At 44.8% G+C, this 18,817-nt stretch overlaps 1 protein-coding gene and 1 non-coding gene across 9 annotated transcripts in view; both read left to right on the top strand.

The window, feature by feature from the left end:
• SSH2 (slingshot protein phosphatase 2) overlaps positions 1–17,776 on the top strand; it is a 305,334-nt gene extending 287,558 nt beyond the window's left edge. For all 8 annotated transcript variants that reach the window (XM_031010769.3, XM_031010771.3, XM_055388581.2 and 5 more), the window contains 2 exons: positions 6,914–7,748; positions 10,785–17,776. In XM_031010769.3, the coding sequence (XP_030866629.2) occupies positions 6,914–7,748; positions 10,785–12,875 (2,926 nt within the window). In that variant the 3' untranslated portion in view covers positions 12,876–17,776. The remainder of the gene's footprint in view (positions 1–6,913; positions 7,749–10,784) is intronic.
• LOC115934753 (U6 spliceosomal RNA) lies at positions 1,991–2,101 on the top strand. The gene has a single exon (XR_004070513.3). It is a non-coding gene; the product is annotated as a U6 spliceosomal RNA (small nuclear RNA).
• Positions 17,777–18,817: the final 1,041 nt, after the last annotated feature.

Consider the following 18,817-nt stretch of genomic DNA (forward strand, 5'->3'; position numbering starts at 1 on the left):
TGTAATCCCAGCACTTTGGGGGCCAAGGTGGGCAGATCACGAGGTCAGGAGATCGAGACCATCCTGGCCAATATGGTGAAACCCCATCTCTACTAAAAATACAAAAATTAGCTGGGTGTGGTGGCGGGCGCCTGTAGTCCCAGCTAATCAGGAGGCTGAAGCAGAATGGCATGAAGCCGGGAGGTGGAGCTTGCAGTGAGCCGAGATCATGCCACTGCACTCCAGCCTGGGTGACAGAGCGAGACTCCGTGTCAAAAAAAAAAAAAAAAAAAAAAAGCATATTCACATTTATCCTCTGGATCTAGGGAAGTGCCACATTTCCTGAACCCATGGGACAGTGAACACCCAAATCAAATCAGGCCTCTGACAGTAAGAAAAATGGCTGTTGGATATATAACTGTTAGGGTCTGCAATCTATGATGTGTTATTAGGACACCTTGGCACTTGTAGGCTAACTGCCAAGTGAATAGGCCCAGCAGACTCGCCCGGCACCAAAGTACCACTCCAGATCTGCCTGCTTAGAAGAGCAAAGAAAAAAATCTCCAGACTCCTATGACTGTATGAAGCTCTATCAAGCCTTGCAATTTAGGTAAGCAGGAGAGGAAAATCCTTAGAAAAATCTCACTCATTGTTTGCAGAGAAAGTCCATTTCCTGTCCAAGTGTTTAGATCTTGCATTTTATATTTTATCCCAAGAGGCCTGTGGTGGTTTTCTCAAAGAGGCAGAGCCCTGATCCTAGCATTCGCTAGCTCCATGGTTATCCAGGGTGGCCCTGGGTATTTAATTTGAGGTGGCAGCTCTCTGTTTGAGGGCATTCACTTAGTGCTTTGGCCTTAGTAGAAGAGAAGTTTTCAAAGTGACACCAGGCTTCTGTACTGATTTGTGAATTGGTTACAGTCTTAATCAGAGTATGAGGGTATGGGCCAAGCCCCTCTGAAATACAAGGGACTTTTTGCACCTCCCAGTATATCATTAAGAGCCTGGAGAAGGCTAATGTTTAATATTTCCCTTTAGACCTAAAAAAGAAGGGTATCATAAAGCTACTTATAGCATTTATATCTGATTTTATTTTTTCTGTTTTTATAGATGGGGGATGGGAGAAAAACAAGAGGCGGTTGAGGGGGGGGGTGTCTGTGTGTGTGCCTGTGTTTTAAAACTCCATTAAACTGCCAGCAGCCCTGTTTGTTATTCTGCACTCTGATCATGCAGGTATCTGGCAGATTTATGTTCCATTAGACAGGTTTAGATTTCAAGCAGACCATTTGCAAGTTGGACCGTGTGTCTGTGGTATTAGGTTTCAGTGTGTAGGGGGCAAGGAAAAAAACCTGGGTGGTGACCAGGGAGAGTCTGTGCCATGTTTCCTCAGAAATGTCAGTTTTGATTCTTTGAGTGCCCCTGTCACAAGGGCCAGAGGAGGCAGGGTTGTCTTTTACCCTGGCTTTGCTGGTGGAGACACTGAGGTCTAGTTAGCTGATGCACATTGGTCAGCTGGCAGTAGGCAACCTGAGAAGGAAAGACGTGGACTCCTGGTCAGGTGACAGCCAAGAGCAATGGAGATTTAAAAGGATTTTCTTACTAGCTTTCCAGTTAAATAATCTTAAAGCATCTTGGGCGATGCACATCACACAAAAAAATATTCAGATAATGCTTTTTCTCTTCCTTTATACAGGCTGCCTAATACCCCAAAAAGTAACTATAGGCAGCCTGATTTTACTATAACTCCTGGCCCTCTTTTTTTTTTTTTTTTTTTTTAAAGACAATGTCTATATTGCCCAGGCTAGTCTCACTCAACTCCTAGGCTCTAGGAGTGATCATCATGCTTTAGCCTCCTGAGTAGCTAGATTACAGGCGCAAGTACTCCATTTTTAGCAGCCTTTTCCTTTATATAACTTTCTCAGAGTTGATGTTTCACCAAACATGTAACAATATGAAAGTGGAGGCAAGATAATGGGATGCCTTATGCATCTGTCATTTAAATTTCCTTCTTCTTGTGCTCACTTGGGCAGCACATACACTAAAATTGGAACTATACAGAGAAGATTGGCATGGCCCCTACACAAGGCTGACAACTGAAAAATATTTAAAAATAAAAATAAAATTTCCTCTTGTTCATTAACTAGGTAAAAGGCCAATTATTTCCCAGAATGACCTAATCACCTTATGTATGTCTGTGTCTTTATATGAATCCAAATTCAGGTCAGAGGCCACTCAAGGGGGAAAAGGATCTGAGACTTGGTTATATCATCCAGGATACAGACCAACTCTGAAGTTCCTTTTTGGCAAGCTGTTTATTTGCTGCCTGCCTGGAAGGGGGTGGGAGGTGGGGAGTCGGCCGAGTTTAAAATTTAATAGTCTAAAATAATAGATATGATCTAATACATTACATCTATTCCTACCAGTGATGAAGTGTTAGAATAAACTGTCTCAGGACAAAGCTTCATTGGAAAAAAACAGTTTAGTGTAACCGACTAAAACATGATGAGGCCAGGCGTGGTGGCTCATATCTGTAATGCCAACACTTTGGTAGGCCAAGGCGGGCAGATCACTTGAGGTCAGGAGTTTGAGACCAGCCTGGTCCAACATGGAGATACCCCGTGTCTACTAAAAATACAAAAATTAGCCAGGCATGGTGGCGCATGCCTATAATTCCAACTACTCTGGAGGCTGGGGCAGGAGAATTGCTTGAACCAACAGAAGGGAAATAAATTGTGGCATACTCATTACACTCTGTGGATTACCTTTATACACAGTGATGAATCTTTAAAAAAAATCCATTGGTGAAGAATATATACAGTGGGATACCATTTATATAAAGTTCAAGACATGCAAAACAAAGCAGTATTAGGAACAAAACATGTTGACACTATAAAGAAGAAAAAGGGAATGATAAGCACAAAATTCAGGATGGAGGTTACCCTTGAGTAGGGAGGAGTGAGGAGGGGACCCCTGAGTGAGAAGTGACACGTGGAGTAGCAGTGTTTCACAGGCAATGGAGATGAATCAGCTGCTTGCCATTCTCCCTCCAGGTCCTATTGCAAAAATGAAAACAAGGCAGCAGCATCAGACCTATCTTTAGATTGTTTGTTTTTTTTTTCTCTTTTACAAGTGTCAGTTTAATTCCAGAGCCCCGGCCCAGTATTTTCTGATGATTTTCTCCCCAAGGAAGAGAAGGAAATCCCTGCTGGTTACACAGCTGCGATGTCAGACTTCCTCTGAAACATGCACTGTTGCTGCCTATTAGCATAACTTCAGTCTCTCATTCTCTCCTGACTGATTAGTGATCTGCAGGCAGTTTAAAAAACATACTTTGGAGGGGCCGGGCATGGTGGCTCACGCCTATAATCCCTGCACTTTGGGAGGCTGAGGCAAGCGGATCACGAGGTCAGGAGATGGAGACCATCCTGGCTAACACGGTGAAACCCCGTCTCTACTAAAAATACAAAAATAGCCAGGCATGGTGGCGGGTGCCTGTAGTCCCAGCTACTCAGGAGGCTGAGGCAGGAGAATGGCGTGAACCCGGGAAGTGGAGCTTGCAGTGAGCCGAGATCACGCCACTGCACTCCAGCCTGGGCGACAGAGCGAGACTCCGTCTCAAAAAAAAAAAAAAAAAAAGCAAAAACATACTTTGGAGGATTATTGGGATCATTAAACTTCTCATTTTGCCTGTTCTGTTATTAGAAGAGTGAAAACAGCCACCCCCTGAGAGGTCTTCCCAGTGATTTGCATCCCAGGCATTGTCCTACTATGGTGGGTGAGAGAAGCTGGTGCAGGTTTGAACATCCTCATGATAGGTGAGGGATAGAAATTGGGGAATACACTCATATTTATTTCAGGAAACGAGGATGTCTGCATATAAGAGAAGAAACTTTAAAAGGAAACCACTGGCCTCAGTTGGTCATAATGTACAACTTAGGCCCCACCTATCCAAACAGTCAGCTTGCCCCTCCCCACAACCACTCACTTGAGATGCGTGATATGTTGTCTCCTCCTAGGGGTGGCTGGAGCTCATGCAGCTTGGAAAGGGTGAAAACCCCATCTTATACCCAGCTGATTGATTACAGCTTGTCTTCATAAAAAGATTGACCTGCTCCTTCCCAGGAAAGCACCCCTTTGCTGTGCAGGCATGAGTCAGAGAGAGCCCCACCCAAGCAGCAGACAGGCAGGGGGAGCTGAGAGCAGGTGCAGAGTTGAGAACAAACAGGGGGTCACATTAGTGCAGGCGCCTGAGCATGACTCGGCAGAGCCCAGGCGTGGCCCGGAGCCCAGGGCAAGTTGTTTTGGGCTGAGTTTCCCATTCCACCCTGCGGTTTGGTAACTCCTCATCAGCTTGTAAGTCATGGAGACCACACCCCCAAGGACCATACTTAGTGACCTGTTTCCTGGGCAGATGAACCTGACCAACAAAAGGGCCACCTTTCTCTTTTTGGCTGGGGTTTTGGGAACTGTTTAAGAGTGTGTGGTTTGAAATGAAATCTCCTCCCTACCTCAGACCTCTTTCATAAAATGGTGATGGAGGGGAGCCTTCCTTTGGCCCACCTGCTTTTTCCACGTGTCTCCTTAGCTTAATGATTTTTACCCAGAGATTCTTCTGAAAGGGCCTATCCTTTATGCTATTCCCTTCATTCTGTTACTAAGCTTTCTCTCCAAATTTACTAGCCCTTCCTTTGCTTTCTGATTCCAGAATGCTTACCATGCTCCTCATGCCCCCTTGTCAGTCATTAATCCTACATCAGCTCTTCATCCCAGTTATGAGGACTTGGTAATAGGTTCCAACAGAGTATTCCCTTTGTGTTACTTGTATGTTTTGATTTTAGTAGGTTTTTTTCTGATTATAATTGTTAAACATGCCCATTTTTTAAATTCAAAAATTGTAAAAATATAGAGGCCAGGCTTGGTGGCTCACTCCAATAATCCCTGAGGCCAAGGCAGGAGAATCACTTAAACCCAGGCGTTCAAGACCAGCCTGGGCAACATAGTGAGACCCCCATCTCCACAAAAAAAAAAATAAAAAAATCAGCCAGGCGTGGTGGCAAACACCTGTAGTCCCAGCTACTACTAAGAAGGCTGAGGCAGGAGAATCACCTGAGCCCAGGAGGTTGAGGGTGCAGTGAGCTCTGATCGTTTCACTGCACTCCAGCCTGGTGGCAGTGTGAGACCCTGTCTCTCTGTGTGTGTGTGTGTGTGTGTGTGTGTGTGTAAAATATAGAAAGTAAAAGCCTTCCCCAGAAGTATTTCTACCTTTCTTGAAAGAATCACTATTATCAGTTTGGTGATGTTCCTCCAGATTTTTTCCTATATTATTCTAACATAGACACTAATTTCAAATGTGTTTGAGGTTTTTTTTTTTTCCTGAATAGTATACCTTGTATATCATTCCGCTAAGATTCCTGACAGGTTTTTTTTTCCTTTTAGTTTTATTTTTTTTTTTCTTATCACAGAAGATTTCTGTAGACCTGACAGCTTTTAACAGCTTCACAGCATATAGTTGTATGGATTATAACGTAAATCCTTTTTTGTTGTTGTTTGGTGTCTCATCTTTTAGTATCACAAATAGTGTCATAGTAAATATCTTTTTTTGTTTATTTGTTTGTTTATTTGAGATGGAGTCTCGCTGTGTCACCCAGGCTGGAGTGCATTGGTGCAATCTCGGCCCACTGCAACCTCTGCCTCCTGGGTTCAAGGAGTTCTCCTGTCTCAGCCTCCCGAGTAGCTGGGATTACAGGTGCCCGCTACCACGCCCAGCTAATTTTTGTATTTTTAGTAGAGACGGGGTTTCACCATGTTGGCCAGGCTGGTCTCGAACTCCTGACCTCAAGCGATCCGCCTGCCTTAGCCTCCCAAAGTGCTGGGATTACAGGCATGAGCCACGGCAGCCGGCCAGTAAATATCTTTATATATCTTTCTTTATTTTTATTTTTTATTTTTTTTTTTGAGACAAGGTATCACTCAGTCACCCAGGCTGGGTGCAGTGGCGCAATCTCAGCTCACTGCATCCTCACCCTCCTGGGCTCAAGCAATCCTCCCACCTCAGCCCCCTGAGTAGCTAAGACTACAGTCATACGCCACCACACCTGGATAATTTTTTATATTTTTGTACAGATGGAGTTTTACCATGTTGCCCAGGCTGGTCTCGAACTTCTGGGCTCAAGCGATCTGCCCGCCTCGGCCTCCCATGAAGTGCTGAGATTACAGGCGTGAGCCACCTTACCTGGCCATATGGATATCTGTGTGTACTTGCAGTAGTATTCCTCCAAGAAAAATGTATTAAGGAAGAATTGTTGGTTAAAGGGTTAAATTTGGAGAGCTATTGCCAGATTTCAGTCTTTAAAATCTACAGTTCAGCTGGGTGTGGTGGGGGGCCAATGTGGGCAGATCACTCGAGGTCAGAAGTTCAAGACCAGCCTGGTCAACATGGCGAAACCCCATCTCTACTAAAAATACAAAAATTAGCCAGGCATGGTGGCATGTTCCTGTAATCCCAGCTACTCGGGAGGCTGAGGTGGGAGAATTGCTTGAACCTGGGAGGCGGAGGTTGCAGTAAGCCGCTGCACTGCAGCCTAGGCAACAAAGTGAGACTCTGAAGAAAACAAAAAACAAAAATTCTGAATTCACACTCCTCCTACCAGTATATGAGAGGGCTTGTTTAGCCATACCATCATCAACACTGGCTGTTACCAACCATTTTAATTCCTGTCAGACTGATAGGTAAAAAAAACTCACACTCATTTGTTGTTGTTTTGCTTTGTTTTTTGCTATTAAATTGAGTGTCTTTTCAAACGTTTATTGCCTAGTTCCATTGAGCAATAACAAAGCATTTTTACAAGTTAAGATTTATCTGGGAGTGTTTTCCTGGGAGGGTGTTGATTATCTTTACAAACCAGATTAAGAGACTTCCTGTGTATGTCCTCCACAGCAAACAGCGGCATAACAAACTATGGAGATCTCATTCAGATAGTGACCTCTCAGACCACCACGAACCCATCTGCAAACCTGGGCTAGAACTCAACAAGAAGGAGATCACCACCTCAGCAGACCAGATTGCTGAGGTGAAGACCATGGAGAGTCACCCACCCATACCTCCTGTCTTTGTGGAACATATGGTCCCACAAGATGCAAATCAGAAAGGCCTGTGTACCAAAGAAAGAATGATCTGCTTGGAGTTTACTTCTAGGGAATTTCATGCTGGACAGATTGAGGATGAATTAAACTTAAATGACATCAATGGATGCTCATCAGGGTGTTGTCTGAATGAATCAAAATTTCCTCTCGACAATTGCCATGCATCCAAAGCCTTAATTCAGCCTGGACATGTCCCAGAAATGGCCAACAAGTTTCCAGACTTAACAGTGGAAGATTTGGAGACAGATGCACTGAAAGCAGACATGAATGTCCACCTACTGCCTATGGAAGAATTGACATCTCCACTGAAAGACCTCCCCATGTCCCCTGATCCTGAGTCACCAAGCCCCCAACCCAGTTGCCAGACTGAAATCTCAGATTTCAGTACAGATCGCATTGACTTTTTTAGTGCCCTAGAGAAGTTTGTGGAGCTCTCCCAAGAAACCCGGTCACGATCTTTTTCCCATTCAAGGATGGAGGAACTGGGTGGAGGAAGGAATGAGAGCTGTCGACTGTCAGTGGTAGAAGTAGCCCCTTCCAAAGTGACAGCTGATGACCAGAGAAGCAGCTCTTTGAGTAATACTCCCCATGCATCAGAAGAATCTTCAATGGATGAGGAACAGTCAAAGGTAAAAACTGTCTTTATAGTTTTCCACCTAATGAAGTTCTCTTCAAAGGTAAAGTATTTGGGACTATGTTATGTTTGTTTTTGATGGAGAGTCTGGCTGAGGTTTTCCTTGAAAACTTAGGGTTTAAATATTTTTTAAATAATTTGCCTTTTGGGAATTTACCTTTCTGGTGTCATTGGAAGCACTTCTAAGAGGGGATGACAGAGGAAGGAGTGAGCCAAAAACAAGTGTCCTGGCTGAACAACGAGAAGTCCAAAGATGGCCAGGCGCGGTGGCTCACACCTGTAATCCCAGCACTTTGGGAGGCCAAGGCGGGCAGATCACAAGGTCAGGAGATCGAGACCACAGTGAAACCCCGTCTCTACTGAAAATACAAAAAATTAGCCGGGCGTGGTGGCGGGCGCCTGTAGTCCCAGCTACTCGGGAGGCTGAGGCAGGAGAATGGTGTGAACCCAGGAGGCGGAGCTTGCAGTGAGCCGAGATTGTGCCACTGCACTCCAGCCTGGGCGACAGAGCAAGACTCTTGTCTCAAAAAAAAAAGAAGTCCAAAGATACGCAGTTAATATCAGATCTTACCAAAGAAATGCCAGGGACTCAGATGCTGCCTGAGTGAGAGCTGTGTCTCTGAGAAGATAGATTTGTTTGGGAAATTCTTATTGTCTCAGAAAAGTCAAAGACTAGACATGTGTAAATAGCTGTTACAGTAGCAACTGCTTCCCATGCTGAGTTCCTGCTATTAATAATGTGCTGGCCGGGCACGGTGGCTCACGCCTGTAATCCCAGCGCTTTGGGAGGCCAAGGCGGGCAGATCACAAGGTCAGGAGTTTGAGACCAGACTGACCAACATGGTGAAACCCTGTCTCTACAAAAAATACAAAAATTAGCTGGGGTGTGGTGGCGCATGCCTATAATCCCAGCTACTCAGGAGGCTGAGGCAGGAGAATCACTTGAACCCAGGAGACAGAGATTGCAGGGAGCCGAGGTCGTGCCACTGCACTCCAGCTTGGATGACAGAGTGTGACTGTCTCAAAAATATCATAATAATAATGTACCTGACTTCTTCATCTCCAGTGCTGTGGTACTCAAGAATCAAGGGGAAGGCCAGGCGCAGTGGCTCACGCCTGTAATCCCAGCACTTTGGGAGGCTGATGCAGGCGGATCACGAGGTCAAGAGATCAAGACCATCCTGGCCAACATGGTGAAACCCCATCTCTACTAAAAATACAAAAATGAGCTGGGCGTGGTGGCGCGCACCTGTAGTCCCAGCTACTTGGGAGGCTGAGGCAGGAGAATTGCTGGAACCCAGGAGGTGGAGGTTGCAGTGAGCTGAGATCATGCCACTGCACTCCAGCCTGGCAACAGAGCAAGACTCTGTCTCAAAAAATAGTAATAATAATAATAATAATAATAATAATAATCAAAAGGAAATGAATTTGCCAGCAGACAGAATCCTAAGATTCTTCTTTGTGGCATAGGAGCTCTTACAAGCCATCTCAAACCAGGAAAAGAATCACTATATCGCATCAATTCTAAGACTCATACTTACTCATATTTTGACACTTCTGACATCTTATATACAGCAGTGTCTTAAATCATTACAATACAGTAGTTGGGAAATAAACTGTGACAGATTTACTCTAACATACCAAACTTCACTTAATGATTAGTGGAGCTAGTCATAGATTCTTTGCCTCTCCTGATGTCTGTCTGCTTATATTTACCACTTTGTCCGTTAACGATTTGTTCTCTCTCCTTAACTACCCCACTGTGATTCTTGACTCTGCTTCTGTCTTTTCACCACACGCAAAGCTGTGCCCCTGTTTCCCTTCTACTGAGAAGGCAGGATGCTTGTGCTCTCCTTTGGACCATTGACTGTAGCAGCACTGACAGAAATAGCTTTTCTGCAAAGTCCCTGGTCATATGAGCCCTCCCTCCATGGCCCATGCACATACTGGGCCCACTGTGGCTTCTCTCCCATTCATGGCAAGTTTGCCTCTGCCTGATGTCATGGCACATTTCCCCCAAAGGCATTACTGACCTTGTTAGATTGTACTAACTCTGACTCTCTTTTGAGGGAGAAAAACCAGAACAGTTCCAGGGAAATATACTTTGAAGGCTTATAAAAATGTTAACTAGATTGATACTCATAATGATACTACTTTAAGAGGTGTCCAAGGGCTATTCCCAGATTTTGAGATTCTTTTGTTTTTTTTACAGTAGGACCTGATTTTGCATTGGTCAGTATTCTTTGGCCTTGTTCTAAATCCACCTGAGAATTTATAGCTGGTAAAATAGTAAAATATTAGAGAGTTATGGTTTCTAAGTTTGCTAAGGCATGTGGCTGTGTAAGCCAAGTAAACCTTTCCCAGAAGGAACCATGTGAAACTTAGAGATTATGTAGTCAGACAGTGCATTCTCCCTGCTTGTAGGTACTGGGATATTGCTGCTAGGGGAAGCAGTGAGAGGATGTGGGTGAAAGCTAGCAAGACAGAGGAGTGAAGAGAGCAGTGAGTCTCCAAATCAGACATCAGGTGATAGCCTCGTCCATCTTGCTCTATCACTGGGACATATCTAAGGACATATCTTAGCCCTTAAATGGAACTCTTTCCCTCAGATAGGTTAGGATCAAACTAGAAGTTGATAGGCCACGGGGTAAAGGTTTCATTTACTACAATATGGCCTGAATCCTGGAGGCTCATAGTCTTAGGAAAATATAGATTATAGGAGCCTCCAAAAATATTTGCTGTTCATTTGGGAGCAAAGTATTGGATTGGAATTCTGCTTGAGTAAACAGAACAGAAAGTTTAGTAGAGAGTAACACAAGCTATAACAAATGTTATGTCTAGCCTTGATGAATCCAGTTTTTTCTTGTAGTCTGACAAAACAGATGGGCAGAGTGTGGTCCCAGGCACTCCATGATTTGTATTCTCATAGTCAGATAGGTTGTCCTGGATCAGAGGATTAATAAGCAGAAAATCCAGAATTTTCAATTAGACTACAGTTTGCCATAATCTTCTCACTACTTTCTCTTCTTAGGCAATTTCAGAACTGGTCAGCCCAGACATCTTCATGCAGTCTCACTCGGAAAATGCAATTTCAGTCAAAGAAATTGTCACTGAAATTGAGTCCATCAGTCAAGGAGTTGGGCAGATTCAACTGAAAGGAGACATCTTACCCAACCCATGCCATACACCAAAGAAGAACAGCATCCATGAGCTGCTCCTTGAGAGGGCCCAGACTCCAGAGAACAAACCTGGACATATGGAGCAAGATGAGAGCTCCTGCACAGCCCAGCCTGAACTAGCCAAAGACTCAGGGATGTGCACCCCAGAAGGCTGCCTAACCACACACTCATCTATAGCAGACTTGGAAGAAGGGGAACCAGCTGAGGGGGAACAAGAGCTCCAGGGCTCAGGGATGCACCCAGGTGCCAAGTGGTACCCTGGGTCTGTGAGGCGAGCCACCTTGGAGTTCGAAGAGCGCTTACGGCAGGAGCAAGAGCATCATGGTGCTGCCCCAACATGTACCTCATTGTCCACTCGTAAGAATTCAAAGAATGATTCTTCTGTGGCAGACCTAGCACCAAAAGGGAAAAGTGATGAAGCCCCCCCAGAACATTCATTTGTCCTCAAGGAACCAGAAATGAGCAAAGGCAAAGGGAAATACAGTGGGTCTGAGGCTGGCTCACTGTCCCATTCTGAGCAGAATGCCACTGTTCCAGCTCCCAAGGTGCTGGAGTTTGACCACTTGCCAGATCCTCAGGAGGACCCAGGGTCAGATACTGGAACACAGCAGGAAGGAGTCCTGAAGGATCTGAGGACTGTGATTCCATACCAGGAGTCTGAAACACAGGCAGTCCCTCTTCCCCTTCCCAAGAGGGTAGAAATCATTGAATATACCCACATAGTTACATCACCCAATCACACTGGGCCAGGGAGTGAAATAGCCACCGGTGAGAAGAGCGGAGAGCAAGGGCTGAGGAAAGTGAACATGGAAAAATCTGTCACTGTGCTCTGCACACTGGATGAAAATCTAAACAGGACTCTGGACCCCAACCAGGTTTCTCTGCACCCCCAAGTGCTACCTCTGCCTCATTCTTCCTCCCCTGAGCACAACAGACCCACTGACCATCCGACCTCCATCCTGAGTAGCCCTGAAGACAGAGGCAGCAGCCTGTCCACAGCCCTGGAGACAGCAGCACCTTTTGTCAGTCATACAACCCATTTACTGTCTGCCAGTTTGGATTACCTGCATCCCCAGACTATGGTTCACCTGGAGGGCTTCACAGAGCAGAGCAGCACCACAGATGAGCCCTCTGCAGAACAGGTTAGCTGGGAAGAAAGTCAGGAGAGCCCTCTCTCCAGTGGCAGTGAGGTGCCATGTAAGGACTCCCAGCTAAGTAGCGCAGACCTAAGTTTAATTAGCAAACTTGGTGACAACACTGGGGAGTTACAGGAGAAAATGGACCCATTGCCTGTAGCCTGTCGACTCCCACATAGCTCTAGTAGTGAAAGCATAAAGAGTCTCAGCCACAGCCCCGGTGTGGTGAAGGAGCGTACTAAAGAAATCGAGTCTCGAGTGGTTTTCCAGGCAGGGCTCACCAAACCATCCCAAATGAGGCGCTCAGCTTCTCTCGCCAAATTAGGTTACTTGGACCTCTGTAAAGACTGCTTACCAGAGAGGGAGCCTGCCTCCTGTGAATCCCCTCATCTCAAACTGCTTCAGCCTTTCCTCAGAACAGACTCAGGCATGCACGCGATGGAGGACCAAGAGTCCCTAGAAAACCCAGGTGCCCCCCACAACCCAGAGCCCACCAAGTCTTTTGTAGAACAACTCACAACAACAGAGTGTATTGTGCAGAGCAAGCCAGTGGAGAGGCCCCTTGTGCAGTATGCCAAAGAATTTGGTTCTAGTCAGCAGTATTTGCTCCCCAGGGCAGGACTTGAATTGACTAGTTCTGAAGGAGGCCTTCCCGTGCTACAGACCCAGGGACTGCAGTGTGCATGCCCAGCTCCAGGGCTGGCCGTGGCACCCCGTCAGCAACACGGCAGAACTCATCCCCTTAGGAGACTGAAAAAGGCAAATGACAAAAAACGGACAACCAACCCCTTCTATAATACCATGTGATTCTGAGCCTACACATGTGACTTTCTAGAAGAAATGTTTGTAAAAGGGGCAGGTGTAATATGTAAGGAACATGCACTTTATTGGTTAATTTTATAATATTTTGGTCATTTTACTGTTTCTGGCGCATGCAGGGTTTGGGTTTTTTAGTGTGTATGTGTGTGTATATGTAAGGGGAAAGAGAGATTGATCTGGATGGCAAGACCGTTTATCATTTTTTATTTAAAAAAATCAAACCTCAAAAAAGTCATTTTCAGAGAACACCTTTATCAAAGGCAAATTGCTGTTTTTCAGTCAGCTGCCACCTGCTTCTCATTTTGCCCTCTGAGAAAAGGCATGGTTTCTTGATTGAGGGAAGGAAGCAGATTCGGAGGGGTGGAGATAAAGCTGGGGATTGGAGATGTTCCCCTGCCTTTGTGATGATGGTTTGGTTTCCAGACCTGAGGCATCGAATGGGCTAAAGGGCAGCCAGAGGTCAGAGGGCTCTCAGCCTTCATCCAGCCGCAGCTCTTTAGAGTTCCTGAAGGAGGCAGGTTCCGCTTTGCTTTAAAAGAGGGTCTTCCGGTATTCCAGAGTGTATTGTTACAGTAAGACATGATAATGGCTGGCTCTGCAAATTTATCATATAGTTTTTTTCCCAAGAAAATTATTTTTGAAATTAAAACAGGACCCCAAATGAAATCCAAGTGGTCTTCTGTAGAGGAAAGCATGATAAGAGGAGGAAGACATAAAGTTGGGGGTGGAGAGGCTGCTGCCCAGAAACTGCTGGGTTGGTGGGATCCACACAGATGGGCATCTTGGCTCTCACTGCCAGAAAAATGTGCTCTGCAGTGTCCTCCCAACTGAAAACAACAGTGACATGTTTGAAAAGCAGCAATCGAAAGTCAGTGTGTTCTTGTAAAATGAATATGTATGTAGGGTTTTAACCCTTCCATTACTTGAATAATTCTTTGGGCCTTCTGAGTCTAATGGCCATATTTTCTTCCAGTTTATTTTCCTTCCCCATGCTGTTGTCCCCATGCTGCCTATTTTTTTAAATTTCATAGATTATATTTGAATTGTTACATATGTTTAACATCCATTGAATGCAACGTTTTATTTTTGGTATTATCACTGTTAACACTTTTTTTTCCTTTTCCTGGAAGGTTTGTCATTTCTCTAAAGTTTGTACACAGTATTTATGTACATAATATTGTCACTGTCTTAGTGTCTTGTTCATGTTGTAGGGTAATTTTGATTTATTCTTTTTAAGAAGGAGTAGAGTTGCAACTGGAAAACACACAGACACCAGAAATGAAAGTGTTGGGTGTTGATAGGAATCTGTACAATATGTTGATGGTGGCTGTAGTTGTTTAAATGGAGACTTCCAATCACCAGCTCCTGCCAAATTATGCATTAGTAACTTCTTCCTCAGAGACACCCCTAAAGGCTCCCATTAGGTCACAGCGTGACTGAAAGCTGATTTCTCTGTGAGACTGAAATCCCAGAACATTGTTTGCCAGTATCTCAACCACAGCCAGGAAGTATATGTGAGTTGCCCAGAGTGGAAGCTCCTAGTAGAGGCTGAAGGCCACAGGGGAGGCCTCAACCAGGGGCAAGTGCCCACAGTGACTCCATTTAGGATGCTGTCGTTTTGCTACTGTTGTGGAGATCCTTAACGCAGCAGCGCGTGTCATAAACAAGCCTCTTGTAGCTTCTTACAGAAAACAGATTTAGTCTAGCATGAAACACCTCTGCATCTCATTGAAACTGAAGAGGCTTGCAGATTTGCTTTCGTTGATGTCCACGTTACTGAGGATTGACTGAGTATAGACTGGAGACAGGTTTTTGGCTTATCACAGCACTGAGGAAAATACAAATGCACAGAATGTCAGCATGATGTCAGAGGCCAGAGTTTGGTGGGGGCAGATGGCAGGGAGACCCAAAAGATGCAGAAAAGGTAGACTGGGGCCACTGGGTCTTAAGAGGAGCTGTGAAGTTGTGTGGAAGCCAAGGTTGGGTCTGACATCCCTGCCAGGAAGCAGGATGGACAGAAACCACTTGCTAAAAGCGTCTCTATGGTGTAGTGATTATGTGTACCCTGTGCTGTTGCTCAGTAGTTTCCTTGAATGTTCAAGTATATCATCCACACAGTTTTGTGATTCCTGGATATTTGTGTGTTGTAAAGTGTTTTGTTAGGTGGTATGAACCAATGTGAGGAGGCTTGAGACAGGGTTATGGATTTCCAGAGCTCTTCCGTGTAGAATACCCTGCCTTCTTGAAGCAGTTCCACCACCAATATGATGGGGAAGGGCAGGAACTTGTGGCAGGGTGGGGAGAGGATTTGCCTGGAAGTTAACAGAGTGGCATCCACTTGTGGTAACCCCTTACGATGATGACATCCCACACACTAAGAGGTACAAGCAGGACCAAAGTTTTGGACTGTTCCCTCTTCTCCCCTCCACTGTGTTTAATGTTCACTCACTGCATTAAATAACAACAAAGATGGGACAAAACCCACTAATGCTGTGGGGAAAAAATTTTTCAAGAGCAGAGGAAAGTCTTTCTGCCTTTTTATAATTACTTTTTTTATCATTTAATTTACCTGCCTAAATAAACATCTTCTACAGAGTACCTGTCATTCAACCATGCCAAGGAGTTTGTGCCAGCCTTTTCAGACTCCCAGAATTCGGTGTTCCTGGGTTATTTACATAGCTGAGCAGTGTCCAGGGGAGGTGCGCAGTGAACTGTCAAGGACTTTCCAGACTGTCTTCTCTTCAGACTCTTTTATAATCTCTAGTGGCATCTTTCCCTTTTCTTTTGTTCATGACCTGACCTGAAACAGCAGATTTGATAGACTGGCAAAGATGAATAGGAAAAACTTTGACTCTTGCCCAGTGCCTGCCTGCCTCTCTCTCTCTCCTCTCTCTCTCTCTCTTTTTAAACCACCATAGACTCTCACTTACTTTGGAGGAGTGTATGTGCATGTGTACACATATGTACATATATAAAAACAGTTGATGTTTTGGTGTATGGAGTAAAAGCCCCAGGAGCATACAGAACTTGAGCTGAACCTGGTCAGTAGAAAGGGAAACCCCAACCCTTTCTTGATTTTTGGAGACACCCAGGAGTAATGGATACTGTAGTAGACATGTAGTACTATAGTACCGTAATATTCATCTCTCCTCATTTTAGTTGCCTTTCAGATTCTAAATGTTTGGGATCATTCCTATCATCTTAGTCTCTTCAGGATCTTTAGTATTTTCCTGGTTCTGAGGAGGCTTGAGACAGGGTTATGGATTTCCTTGTTCTGTGTCTTTATCCCTACTGATAGTTCCTCTTTCTCATTTTGCAAACTACCCAGAGCTCCAAGGACAGCCTGAAGATCTCAGTGCCTCAGGCTCTGAGGTACTCTGCTCACAGCCCCCAGACAGATGCTGTTGGGTAAACTCAAAGCTTCCTATGAGAAGCTTCTGAGATGTAGCAGGCCACAGAAGTGTTCACCTGTTTCATCTGAGGATTTCAGTTCTGAAGTGATCTAGGCATGTTTGGTAAAAATGTTTTTGTGAGAGTTCTTTTTTTAGGAAAGCATTATGCAAAAAGTCACTTTTAAGGGCATTTAAAAATTTTTAAGTAAAGCCATTCTTTGGCTTTTTTGGACTATTTGTGGATACTTGGTTTACATTTTGAATATTAAAATGTGCATCATCTTGTTGGCCATGCAGTCCTGCAGGCATCAGTGCCCTAGCTGTCCTGTGAGTCCTCATGCAGAGCAGGGCCATCATGGTCAGCCCTTGTGAATAAGTGGGTATACCCTGAAGCTGACTTCCGTCTGTGTCCTGCCCTCCCATCCAGCACTCTCTATGGAAATAGTTGTCATTTCCTCAGTGATGGTGTGTCTTATAGTGATGGTTGTAATGGTGAATGGCTAGTGTCATTTTGTTTAATTTTGTTTTGCTTTTTGATGGTGGATAAGATGAAATTTTAGCTGTTTCAGCATCAATCCAACTTAAAAGCATCTTGGACTTTGTTTTCCCTTCCAAACTAAAAGATCAAGGCATGTATTAGACACAGGCATATTTGCTGCCTCAACTCCTCTGACACCCATTTAGGAAAAGGCCTGCCACCAAAGCAGGAAGCTGCACACTCCTAACCCTTCTCCCAGGGTGTGGGGTCCCTTGACGTCATGAAGAGCTATTGCAAGGTGCTTCTGTACTTTTCCAGCCTGGAAATGGAGGGTGACTGGCCCTGGCTCCTGCTATGAGAAGATAACCAGCCTCATTTTCTCAGTGCCCCAGAGATCTAGGATAGGATTTCTAAACTGGAATCATCCTTAATCACCTTGAAGATCCCTTAAGAGGCATTTGACTGGTGCTGCCATCTGTGTCCTCAAAGCAATGCTGGTGGCAGCATCCTGTGTACACATATAGAGCTAATACCCAAACTAAAAACTGGGTAACTGGCCCTGAAGTGCTTCCCAATCAGTAAGCCCAAAGGGAAATGTTTGATTTTTATGTTCTGTTGGGTTTTGGTTTGCTTGGCATATCTAAAGGTGCCTTTACTTTTCTTTTTTTTTTTTTCTTTCTGCTTTGTTTTGTAGGACTTGTTCTAACATGGAAAACAAGTCCAGAAGACTCTCCTCTGACTGTTACCTTTGCCCCAAGCCACCCCAAACTTTTATGCTCATGTTTTATTAAAGCAGGTGCTCCCTGGAATCTCTGGGACATTTTTGAGGCATTTGAAGCAGAATATAGAGTGGTCTCATCTCCTTCCTTAATCTTCCTGGTGGTTGGGATGTTCCACTTGTATCATAGATTTTTTAATTACAGATATGCTCCACTGTTTTTAAATGTGAACTTGTGCGCAAATGTGCAGATTCAATGTTCTTGTTACAGATTGAATAAATTTTTATTTTGAAGATGAAACGTGTACTTCATCAGATGCAACAAAGGAGGGAGGTACTGGAGAAGGTGGGAGAGTCAGAAGAGGAAACACGGTGAACACCAGTAGTTTTCAATGATTGATCCCAGTCATGTCACCCTGAAGAGAGAGCTGAGTCCCCAGAAATAAATGAAACACCTCAGCCCACTGAAAAATATCTAGAAATGGGACACGAACATCATGAGATACTTAGTGGTGCCATTCATCACATACAAGGCAGGACTACCATCTAGGGAGAGCTCAGTTTCCAGTTCCCAATTGCTAACAAAATTTGAAGTCCCCGCCCCCCTCAAAAAAAAAATCACTGCCTTGAACTGAAGTCAGCCTGCTTCATTCTGAATTATCCATATCAAGTGGGAGGGGCACAGTGCTGGTCTTTAGCTGGAGTGCATGACAGTGAAGGTAAGGTCTTTCACAAAATATTCTAAGGATCCCTGGGATCCCTGACCAATCTAGATAAGTTCAGTCTTGGTTTTCTAGCCAAAGCAGATGGACCAAATCATGGCTAAGTTGCCAGCTACCTCATCCAGAAACTGGCTTCCTAGAAGATGAAATCCATGGCTGTCTTCTATGGATTGCCGTTCAGAGCTAACAGTTCAAAAGGGAGGCACCAAGCGCAAGTAGCTTCTCTCCCTGATTGGTTCTTCCTGCCTTAACTCTGCCCACTCACAGCTCTGTCAGGCCTTGGCAGCCAGAAGAAGGCTAGAGGGCAGGGCTGAGCTACGCCAGGCCCAAGCAAATATCTGAATCCCTGTACCCAGAAAGCACTGCTCTTCCTAGATGATGGAACTGAAGGGAGCATGCATTGAAGGATTCCTGCTTCCTAGTCCCAAGCCCTTCCCTCTAGAAGGGAGTCTCCTGTTCTCTTTAAAGAGAAGGAGGGTGGGGGTAGGGGAGATGCCATTTCAGAGGAGGCAGCACATAAAATCCCTACTCTGCTAAGGAGTGGTGCAGAGTTGGAAAGAATCTGATCCAATCCTGTTCAGAGAGCTGTAAAAATATGGCGATTGAGCCAGGACTGGAAC

The sequence above is a fragment of the Gorilla gorilla genome, chromosome 4 (genome assembly GCF_029281585.2).
Source record: "Gorilla gorilla gorilla isolate KB3781 chromosome 4, NHGRI_mGorGor1-v2.1_pri, whole genome shotgun sequence".
Classification (NCBI taxonomy): Eukaryota; Metazoa; Chordata; class Mammalia; order Primates; family Hominidae; genus Gorilla; species Gorilla gorilla.